The sequence below is a fragment of the Dromiciops gliroides genome, chromosome 1, assembly GCF_019393635.1.
Source record: "Dromiciops gliroides isolate mDroGli1 chromosome 1, mDroGli1.pri, whole genome shotgun sequence".
In the NCBI taxonomy this organism is placed as follows: Eukaryota; Metazoa; Chordata; class Mammalia; order Microbiotheria; family Microbiotheriidae; genus Dromiciops; species Dromiciops gliroides.
Window position 1 is genome coordinate 277,374,499 of NC_057861.1, and position 11,831 is coordinate 277,386,329.

General features: G+C 38.1%; 1 protein-coding gene across 1 annotated transcript in view; it reads left to right on the forward strand.

The window, feature by feature from the left end:
- The window catches only part of ADHFE1 (alcohol dehydrogenase iron containing 1), a 39,730-nt gene extending 35,315 nt beyond the window's left edge, over window positions 1–4,415 (forward strand). The window contains exon 14 of the mRNA XM_043979789.1: window positions 3,415–4,415. Within this exon, the coding sequence (XP_043835724.1) occupies window positions 3,415–3,498 (84 nt within the window). The 3' untranslated portion in view covers window positions 3,499–4,415. The remainder of the gene's footprint in view (window positions 1–3,414) is intronic.
- The last annotated feature ends 7,416 nt before the right edge of the window (window positions 4,416–11,831 follow it).

The following is an 11,831-nucleotide window of genomic DNA, read 5'->3' on the forward strand; positions in this document are numbered from 1 at the left end:
ACATTGAAATATTGTGGCTAAATTGAATATTCTGACTACTATCCATGACTGAAAATAAAATTGTTGACTACAAAATAAGAGTGTTTGTAAGAACCACTAGAAAACTTGTGTCATTGTTTTATAGTCCCTGGGGGGAATATTTGCCAGTTCAAAAGAACTCTAACTAGTTTTGCTTTGGAGCTAATGTGAGTCTTTCTATCCTTCCTTTTTTCTTCTCTTTCTTCCTTTCTTTCTTTCTTTTTTCTTCCTTCCTTCCTTCCTTCCTTCCTTCCTTCCTTCCTTCCTTCCTTCCTTCCTTCCTTCCTTCCTTCCTCCTTCCCTCCCCCTCTCTCTACCCTCCCTCCCTCATTCCCTTCTCCCTCCTTCCTTCCTTCCTTCCTTCCTTCCTTCCTTTCTTTCTTTCTTTTTCTTTCTTTCCCCTCCCCTTCCTTCTGTAGCACACATGTGTGTAAATTCATACATTTGTAGAATGCAGAGCTAAAAGAGGCCTTAAAGATCGCGTAGCTTTGTTTTCCTTCGTTTTTTCCAGTAGCCATGAGGTTCTAAGTGAAAACTTCCAAGGCTGCTGTGGTAACTTCTGAATTTTGCAATTATGAAAGACTAATTCAATTTTCATTTCCCCTTATTACCATAGGTAAGATTTAATGTAGTGAGAATGGCATGCTGGTTCCTGCAGAATACCTTGCCAGAAAGAATATTTTGTGTCATCTAGCATTTGAGAAAGGTTCTTTTATGTCCAACAGGGAGCAATCAGTTCCCTTTGGAAGAAACAACTTGGCCAATACCTGTGGCCAAACCCCAAATCATAGGCTGGTTACAACATACAACATTGCAGTGTGCAGAAGACACAACTGTGGTAAGGTACACACTGAAAAGGAATCAAAGGAGCAGAAATTAATCTTTAGGGTTTCTGAAACCTCTGGAAATAATCATTTAAATTTGAAATGAAAACATTTCATTTTTGAGGAGACCTGTCTACCCCCTCAAAAAAAAAACAACCATTTCCACTCACTTCTTGGCAGAAAGGTGAGTTAGGATATAGCTTTATATTAGTAATGTGGTAAATGAGAAAGGGAGAAACATAGTAACACCTTGGAAAGGACACTGGCTCTGGAGACAAGGGAACCTGAGTTCAAATCCCACCTATCCTATGTGAAACATTGGGCAAATCACTTAACTCTCTGGGCCTTAGTTTACTGAGCTGTAAAATGAAAGGCCCAAACTAGGTAGCCTCCATTTCCAACTCCAAATCTATTATACCAGTAAGAATTCACAGCCATTCCCATGTCAGTGTCATCCCTCTGGATCTCTCTATGTAGTATGGCATAGTTTGCTGACTGGAATTTTGGTTATTTAATTTAATTGGTCTTTTGAGGTCAGGACAAAGAGGCAGAGTGGGGTGGGTTGAGGAAAGAAGATACAACTTTCAAAAACCCATACAAGAAAGAAAAATTCCGACAGATGTCTCCTATTTGGGAGAATAGACAGTATAAGAGGAAGCAACTATGGGACAGTAAAAAAGTATATGATTGCAATCCCAATTCTTTCATTTATTCACTGCGTAGCATTGGGCAAACCACTTAATCTCCCTGAGTTTGCTTCCTCATCTGGAAAATGTAGTTATGATATGATATGATATGAGCAACAGGATAATGGATGTAATGAACCCATGTATTCTATAAATGTCAACTGTTGGGGCAGCTAGATGGCTCAGGGAATAGAGCACCAGCCCTGGATTCAGGAGGACCTGAGTTCAAATCCAGCCTCAGACACTTAACAAATACTAGCTGTGTGACCCTAGGCAAGTCACTTAACCCCAATTGCCTCACACACACACACAAAGAATAAATGTCAACTGTTGTGAAAATTTCTAAGTCCAATGAAGGAATAGAAACAGCGAAGTCTCCAAGCCATAGAAAATAGGTTTATTGAGAGAGGGTACTGATCTCACAATAAAGTCAGTTGGGGTAAGACATGAAAGACCCCAAGCAGTACCAGAAGATGGTATTTATACCCCATAGACTCCTCCCAGACTCCTCTCATTGCACCTTCAGACAATTGCAAATGGTACAGAAGAGGAAACATTGGAAGTTGAACATTCTCTTTAGTGACAAAAGCCATCTAGCCAACTAATCACAAGAGGGAAACAGTCCTACAGCATATTTCTAAAACAACATGGTTAGGTCTTTCATCCTAAAGCATACTTCCAAAGCAACAGGCCATATATCTCGATGCTGATTGGTTCCTTCAGCTTAGAAGATACTATTCTCAGGGTTGTGGTTAACCACAATGCACCTTTTGAAAAGGGAACATTACTACAAAGCTGATACATGACCCTTGGTTGAACTTGGTTAAGAGTCAAATTTACAAGTGCTACATTGAATCAGATCATGAAAAGAATATTCAGAATACATAAAAGAACAAGTTACATAACACCTATGCTCTGTGCTAGAATATTAAATTCCAAGGGACTAGAGAATATCTAAGGGGTGGGGAAAATTCACTCACACAACTAGTAAGTTCTTGTTACTTGGTCATGTCCAACTCTATGTGACTCCATGGAAAAGGTCATGGGGTTTTCTTAGCAAAGATACTGGAGAGTGGTTTGCATTTCCTTCTTCAGTGTGTCCCCATTTACAGATGAAGGGGCAGCTAGGTGGTACAGTGGCCCTGAAGATGGGAGGACCTGAGTTCAAATCTCACCTGAGACATTTACTAGCTGTGTGACTCGGGGAAAGTCACTTAACCCCAATTGCTTTAAAAAAAAACCTGGGTGGGGCAGCTAAGTGGTACAATGGATAAAGCACCAGCCCTGGATTCAGGAGAGCCTGAGTTAAAATCTCGCCTCATACATTTGACACTTACTAGCTGTGTGACCCTAGGCAAGTTATTTAACCTTCATCGCCCCATTAAAAAAAAAAAAATCTGGGGCCATCTCCAGTAGTCCTGATATCTATCTTGCTACTGGACCCAAATGGCTGTGGAGGAGAGAGTGAGGTTGGTGACCTAGCACAGCCCTCCCTCACTTAAATCCAATTCATCATGATATCACCCAGATGTCATGGTTCTCTTTGAGAACAAAGGACAAACAACAACTGCAACAACACTTACAGATGAGGAACTGAGGCAAATAGGGATTAAGTGACTTGCCCAGGGTTACACAGTACCTGAGGTCATAGTTGAGTTCTGATCATTGTGACTCCAAACCAAGTGCTATATCCACTGTACCACCTAGTTGCCCTAATAGCTATTAAAGTATAAATGGTAGATCCAGCAAAAGATTTTTTTTAAAAAAGAAGCCATGTTGTTTTGTTACCAAATCATTCTTCTCTGAAGACCTGTTTAATTCAATATAATTTAGCAGTATCTAGGCTTTTCCAGATTCCACATAATCCCTTTCATTTGCTATTTCAGGAAAGAGTAACTAAACTTGCACCACGCTCTCAGTCAGAAGAAGAATTGTCTGCTCTGTTTGAGGCTTCAATGAAACTGTACTAATTTAAATTTGAACACTAAGAATTACCATCAGCTGTTCCAGTTCAGAAGACAGAAAGCTGCCCCAACAAGATCTTGAACTCTTCTCACCTACAAATCATCTCCTTGCTGCTAGCACACCTAGTAATAAAGTCTTCAGTGGATAGATCTTTGAGGAAGATTCATTGAATTTGCCTCCGAACCTTGGGTCAGGCTACCTCCACAAAGCAGGCTAAGAAAACTCCCACAAAGCCTTTTCTTCCTCCTCCATGCTAGCCCACTGGAATAACCCACTCCTGTCTCCACCAACACACCAAAAAGTATGTTCCAGATGACATGGGGAGAAATTGGGGATTTTTAAAATTTGGGATTCATGAGTTTTAAGTTGTTCAATTTTTCTTTGAAGCTTGGCATAGGATTTTTTTCTCTTTTGAGGAAGCAATTACATAAAACAGGAGCCATTTAAGCAAGAAGAGGCAAAAGAGTCTCTTTCCTCACCCCTTCCCCTTTCTCTTCTTTCTTCCTTTATCTCTTCCCTCTTCCTTTGTCTCTTCCCCTTTCCCCTCTTTCTTCCCTCTTCCCTTCTTTTTTCCTTCTTTCCTGCATTTCATAATCCTGCCAGTCTTTTGTTTTCCCTTTCTCCCATAACTTTTGTCACCTCCAGTCTGAACCAGGTACAAACCTTTGTGGTTGTCACTTTAAGAAAACAAGCTGAGTGGCTCATCTGGTGAAATCCACCAGATTTTATCTCCAATTTTTTAAAAGTCTGAAATATTCATTATTTTTCTGGAGCCATCTAATAAGCTGAGAGAACACTAGAATATGGAAAAGGGGGAGGACCCCAAGAAGTTATACTTTTATGTCTGGCACATTTTGCTTCAGGAAAGGGTCCAGGAGCACTAAAATTGAACAGGATCAAATAAAACCAAAAGAAAGCAATATTAAGGCTGCTGATCCTCCCTTGTAGGTCTTTTTACTCTTTTGTGTGTGTGTGTGTGTGTGTGTGTGTGTGTGTGTGTGCCATGGACCCCTTTGGTATTCTGGTGAAGCCAATGGAGACTAACATTTTTGAATGGATTACAAAGAAAAGCAATTATAGCACTTCAGTTAACAATATATTTGTTTAAAAAAATTTAAAAAACAAAAAACAAATTCAGAGATCACAAATTAAGAACCCCTAAGCTAGTGAACAGAATGTTCTTTGAGAGGAACATTTAATTCACTGGAAGCAAAGGGCCATAAAAATGCCTCTTTGGTCCAGAAGTTAATTGAAAGAGGAACAATTGAATCAGAGCCCTGAAGGGCTTACAGACTTGCAGATAAGAATCCAGAATACCTAGCAATTATCCCCTTGAGTTACAATTAGCCTATGAAAACTTAAGCTTTTCCCTCCTTGGCTAGAGTGCTACCAGTGATTTCCGTAATGGTGTCTGTGTCCTGAAAAGGGGCAGGATAGTATTGAAACTATGAATCAATTTTTTTTTTAATTTTTAATGAACATTTCAAAATGTGCATGTGTGACTAAATAATGTATACATGATTATTACATTGATAAGAAAAATAAAGAAAGGAGACATTACTGTGCCTCCCAATTGGCTACACTACTCTAATTTCTTCTGGAGTCTGTAGCCTCAAGGTAATTGAATAGCTATTATCTATGCACTCTAGAATCAGGCCCACCATTTCTTTGATAAAGGTTCAATTACAGGATATTCAAGCCTAATTTCACTTAACTTAATTTTCTCCTAACCTAGGTTGAGAAAGGACCATGAGAGATTCAATATCCCAAAGTAGGCCACTTTATTTTTAAAATATCCCCTTAAATAACTTCTCAGATTCTAATGCTACCACCTATGTCCTCTCCATCAGTCTGAAAGGAGTTCAGAAAACCTCTGTAAAGCTTGAATAAAATGTCTCAAAATATAGCCATTATGTGTGTGTGTGTGGGGGGGGGAAGCTACGTTGCACAGTGGATAAAGCACCAGCCCTGGATTCAGGAGGACCTGAGTTCAAATTTGATCTCAGACACTTGACGTTTACTTGCAATGTGACCCTGGGCAAGTCACTTAACCCTCATTGCCCCACCCCCCCGCCAAAAACACCCAAAACCTGAAAGAAAAAAAAAGCTTGCTAATTGATTCTGTATTTAACAGAAAAATGAAATTAAAAAGATTATATATATATATATATATATATATATATATATACACACACACACACATATATATGTATGTATGTATATGTTGTAATGATTGGAATGACGCCACCTGCTGGAGACTTACTGTAGAAGAGTTCCACCCATGAAGCGCAGGTCTTTGAGGGCAAGACCAGGAGTCTTTTCTTTGGCATCAGGAAGTGACATTGGTTTGTGGGAGGAAGAAGGAAGAGACTGGCGCTCTGTCTCGGGCTCTTTCCTCTGGACTCTGGTGGAGAGCGGAGCTAGAAATGTGCTCTCCCTTTAATAGATAGGAATCTAGGCCTTTCTCTCTCTCTTTACCAAATTCTTATTCTCCTTAATAAATGCTTAAAAGCCTAACTCTTGCTAAAGCTTATAATTTATTGGCGACCACTCATAAGATATTTTAGACAGACTAGCTAGAATTTTAGCCCTTTACAATGTATATATAGCTATTATGGCAAAAACTACAAATGACTGGCATATTTTAAATCCTCCATGGTGATTAAAAACAGAAATAATTGAAGTTCAGGCAGCTAATCAAGATACATCAATATATTTATGGAGTTGTATAGTATAATAGAAATATGGCAGTAGATGAATTCAGGAAACCTAGGGTCTAGTCTCAGCTCAGCCACCTTGAACAAATCATTTCACACCTACTGATCTGAATTTCCACAATATAAATTGAAGGTGTAAGATGAAATGATCTCTGAGGTTGTCCAAAAATGCTATGATTCACTGCTTCTAATAGACAGTTATGTTCTGGTCAACAACATGAGGTTTTAAATTCAGAAAATATCACGTGAAAAAAAGCTCAGAACTAAAAATACTAAATTTTCTTTTTTGAATGTTCATTGCCTTTACCAAGAGTAGCCAGATGTCTAAATGTGAATCACAAGTAACTGTGCTTGGCAGTCACATCAATGGAAGAGAATTTAAAGGTTAGGATTAAAGAAACAGATTTAGGAAATTGCAATTTCTTATTTTAATTCCTTTCATTTGAGAATGTGAAAATGTCGATTCCTTTTGTAGTCAACAAGAATGAGATATAAGATCAACCCTAATTCTGAAAGGTATCTGTCTCTTAGTAGAAGAGTTGAATTTCATTGAAAACTATTTTCAAAGTGGATTCCTGTAAAATAAAGTCCAATTTTTTCCATTGGTTCCCATGGTAAAATGAAAGCTGTATCTTCATGGGGGAAAATTACCCCAAAAGAATGAGTTGAAAATTTGGAGTTCAAACAGTAGCCAGCTCTGTGACATGCTAGAGTGGTATAATGCATTGACAGTACAATGCCTACTGGGAATTATACCCCTTGCTTGAATGTTTCTTTCCCCTTGCATAATTTTAATCATTATAACAATTTTCTCACTTGTGGATCTCCTCTCTACCATTTGTTACATCACCTCCTCCCTCAGCTTTCTTTGCCTACCACATATTCATAATGAATATTTGTTAAATTTGAATTGAATTGTATTAGTCAATTAAGGATTATTAAGGATCTATTCTGTACCCAGAAAATCCTTAATGCTATCTTTGGAATTCCCAGAATTTTGACCCCTTCTTTTGGATATTTATGGTACCCAATAGGGCTTCCCTATTGTAGAGAATATTTTGGCAGTGTTATCTAATGAATAGTAGATGGGACTCTAGTTTGAAAATTCCTCAAGTTTGAGGTTTCAGATTTTGTAAAATATGAGTTCCATAAATTTGAAATGTTATCTATTAAGTTCACTTCAGACAAGGTAAACTTAAAGTCACCAGCTCATAGAAGTAAGGATTATAGTTTCTTCTCTTGATCCATATACATTTTTTATTCTCTAACCAAAGTTGTGGGCAGCTAATCACTTTTCTTTCCTTCTATTTTCATTTTTTAAATGAAGATCTAGCATGCTAAAAAAAATAGTCAGTAGAAGATTTTGTCCGTGTCTGGTTTTATCATGTAATTATTAAGCACAGAGTACTTTCTCCCAAGCCCCTCTTTAAAATTAAGGAACTATTTTATGTTAAAGTTGAGTCCTTACCTGCTTTGGGCTGGTTTTTGGTTTTATTTCATTCATGATAAAGGATAGGAACTTTTTTTTCTCATGTTAAGCATCAGAATGTAATTTGTGTTAGACTCAGTGTTAAATGTCCTAAGGAAAATAAAATTAAATGTATATAAAACTTCCATTATAATGAGTAGAACTTCCATGGAAAATTCATAGGAAAAAAAAGGTAAGAGCCATACAATATAAAATGACATGAAGTAGCTGTGAAGTGCATTAAGAAGGCAGTACCCATCTCTTTGAAAACAGATCCACCTGAGGAGTTTTATAGTTTGTATATTTCTACCTTTAAAGCATTGTGCACTTTTGTGTTTCATAAAATACCACAATATTGAGCTTAATTATCGAATCCTCCAATAAACAGCTAATTCATTCTGCTCTGTCATCCCTTGCTAACATACCATTTATGGGCAGCCTTGCATTTAGAATTATCATGGGGGTTCTGGACACAGCTGGCCAGAAGGGGAACGGTCAATGGCATGAAGTTAGTGTGTCATCGTCAAATAAAACTTTGAAGAAGGAACGATAAAAAGACACATAAACACTGATAAGAACAGGGCAGAGATCCCACTTCTGTCATTTAAAAAAATACTTAGAGTGAAAATTGCTTTTCTGACCTTTTCACCTTCAGAAAGATTAATGGTTGTTTAGAATAGAAACTGTACTCCAATGAGGCACTGACTCGATCTGGGGATTGGCCATAAGAAAAGAAGTTTTTCACCTTTAGGTCAGCATTTCCAATGTTGCCTGAGTCTCTGATGAATCAGAGTCACAAGCATCAGACAGCTGCTCAGCTACCCATGTAACTCTGGGGTCTCCGGTATAGCTCCCAGGGGACAATCATCTACATCACAATTGTCCCTCAGGTTGGCAGTCTCCACAGACTCACTAACATCTTGAATGAATGGATAGACTGAATTTCTCTTTCCCCAAAAGGTGGTTCTTAAAGAGCCAAGTTGAGTTATGTTGGGAGAGGTGCTGTTAATTCCTCCCCACCATCACTGATCTAAGAATGTCCCAGCTCTCTTGGGCTATGTGGTCTGTGCCTTTCCCAGAACTAAATTCATTATTCACAAATACGCCATCTAAGAACAAATAACAGCTAGCATCCTCCATGGAACTTCACCATGAAGCTACATGCAAGACTAATATCAATTACTGTCATGTGGTTTTAGAATAGTTTTTTTTTAAATTGATACCTGTTGTTTCTATATCATACACATTTCTAAATGTATCCTTCTCCCCAGTCTACCCAAGAATGTTTTGATTGTTTGTTTGTTTGGGTTTTGGGTTTTTTTGTGGGGCAATGAGGGTTAAGTGAAGTACTTGCCCAGGGTCACACAGCTAGAGTTAAGTGTCTGAGGCCAGATTCAAACTCAGGTCCTCCTGAATCCAGGGCTGGTGCTTTATCCACTGTGCCACATAGCTGCCCCCCTAGAATGTTTTCATTGTTACAAAGATTAGCAAAAAAAAGAGAAAAAATAATTCAGCAAAACCAACATACATCTGACAGCCACCTCTGATTTGTATCTGACAGCACATTTAACATTCCCCATAGTTCCCTACTTCTGCAATGAAAGGAGTTATTCTTACATTTCTTTTTCAGGGCCAAGCTTTGGTTTTTATAGTTACACAGTATTTCATTACATTGTTGTTGTTGTTGTGCTTTCCATTTTCATTGTTGTAGTCAATGTGTATTTTGTTTTCTAGATTCTCAGTGTTTTCACTCTATGGAAAACCACTGAAGATTGAAATTGATCATATGACTGAAAAGTTGAATTCTTATTAGTCTAGGATATGTCATTGACCTCTCCTAATTATGTATGATGCACAATCATTGTTTGTCTGTCTCCATAGTGTGTGTTTAAAAAATTGCTCTGTAGTTTGTGGGTTGAAAGGCTAATAAAAGTAGTTTTTGTACTGAAACCCACCGTGATAATTAGGAGGAATTAGGAAAGTCTGAAGAAAAATTAATAACCAAGATCCTAACAAGGAAACAGACATTCATTTGCCTAGTTTAAGCAACATATTCTCAAAAGTAACACAATGAGAGGCAGCTAGGTGGCATAGAGGATAAAGCACTGGACTTGGATTCAGGAGTACCTGAGTTCAAATCCAGCCTCAGACACTTGACACTTACTAGCTGTGTGAAGCTGGGCAAGTCACTTAACCCTCATCGCCCTGCCCAAAAAAAAAAAAAGTAACACAATGGTGACAATCACTATGCCCAATGTGGGTTTACTTCTAGTAATTCTGATGCAGTGCATACTCTGTTACCAATTTTTTTTAAACCACCTAGTTTACAACAGAATTACTAAGGCATTTGAAAATAAGGTGATTACAGAAGGTAGGCCCTAGTAGTGGAAGGGACTGGGAGAGGCCTCTTATAAAAGGTGAAAGTTGAGCTGAGTCTAAAAGTAATCTGCAGAAGCTGGAAGGCAGAGGCTTCCAGAATAAGAGAGTTTGTCATCTTGCCTGAAGGGACGACACTTGTAATGTTATATTCGCTTTGGGGTACTGCATTGCAAGCAGGACACTCACAATCTGGAGCATGTTTAGCAGAGGGCAACTGGAACGTTATGGGGACTATATTGTCTCATTACATTTTTTCATGAAAATATTAGTTTTATTTTTAAATCAATCTTTATTTGCTTAATGACGTCACTAAACAGGAAAATAAAAATAGCTAGAAAGCATCTTAACAAGATGAGCTTTCATAAGTATGATTCTCAATTATAAAACATTTACAGAGAGCAAACTGAATTGAAAATTTTAAATTAGTGTTATGTATGTGATACCATCAAACATATTTTGCTGAAGGAATTCCATCAAACTTGTGTTTAAAGCAAATGGGTCAACTGTGGCAAAAAGTTTGTGAGGTACTGGATTATTCTATTCAAATCAATTCAACACGCTTTTATTACTTTGTCCCCATAGCCCAGGAGGCACTCTGCTAGATCCTGGAGTACAAAAAACCAAAATTTCTTTGGCAACTGAGTGGAAGCTGGAATTGGAGTAGGAATTTGAGGCAGGGAGGCCAACCAGCAGGACATTGAAATAGTCTAAGTGCAAAGTGATAAGGCCCTTCACTGGAGTGGTGGCTGCATGAATAAATAGAAGGGGACAACAGTAAGGGATGTTGTGAATGCAGGAACCATAAGACTTCCTAACAGAGCTGTCCAAAAGTGGAATGGGCTTCCATTTATTCTATAATCTATTTACACTGGCTGTCTCCTGTACAGGGACTGCTCCTCCTCACCTCTGCCTCCTATCTTCTCCAGATTGCTTTAAGACTCAGCTCAACTCCCACCTTCTATAAAAGGCCTCTCCCAGTCCCTTCCACTACTAGGGCCCACCTTCTGTAATCACCTTTCACCAACACTGTATTTCTTTTATATATCCATAGTTATTTGCATGTTGTCTAGACAATTGGAATATGATCTCCTTGAAAGCAGAGACCCTATTTTTGCCTTTATTTATGCTTCTGTCACTTAATACAGTACCTCACACAGAACAGTCACTTAATAAATGTTTGTTGATTGATTAATTGATTAATGGAAAGCTGCCTTTTGGCAGCTTAACTCCATGCTCCTAATTCTATCCTCTGGGGCCAAGTATAACAAGTATGCCTGTTCCACTTGACAGTCTTTCAAATACTTAAAGAGAGTCCATCCTTTCCAATCCTTCTCTTCTCTAAACTAAATATACCCAGATCCTTCAACCAATTCTCATATGGCAATGGGCTCCAGTTTTCTCTCTATGCTATTCACTCTTTGGACGCACTCCAGTCAGTCAGTGTTTTTCCTAAAATGTGGTGCTCAGAACTGAACAAAATACCGTGATTAAAGAATTCTAAGGATAAGTAGATATGTTATAGAAATTGTGGGAAACGGGAAACTGTGGGACTAGAGAATTATAGTTCTAACCTCACTCCATTTATGATTTTTTAATATAAAACTGGTCTATAATACTTAAGTCCATAAAACATCATCCTTTTCCAAAGTCTTCCCATTACTCAAAAGTAAAGAAGAAGAAAAAGAAGAGGAGGAGGAGGAAGAGAAGAATGGTTTGCTTTTAATCTTTTCTTTAAATTAGCTTATATTCACTTTCCAGTTCAGGGAGCTACTTT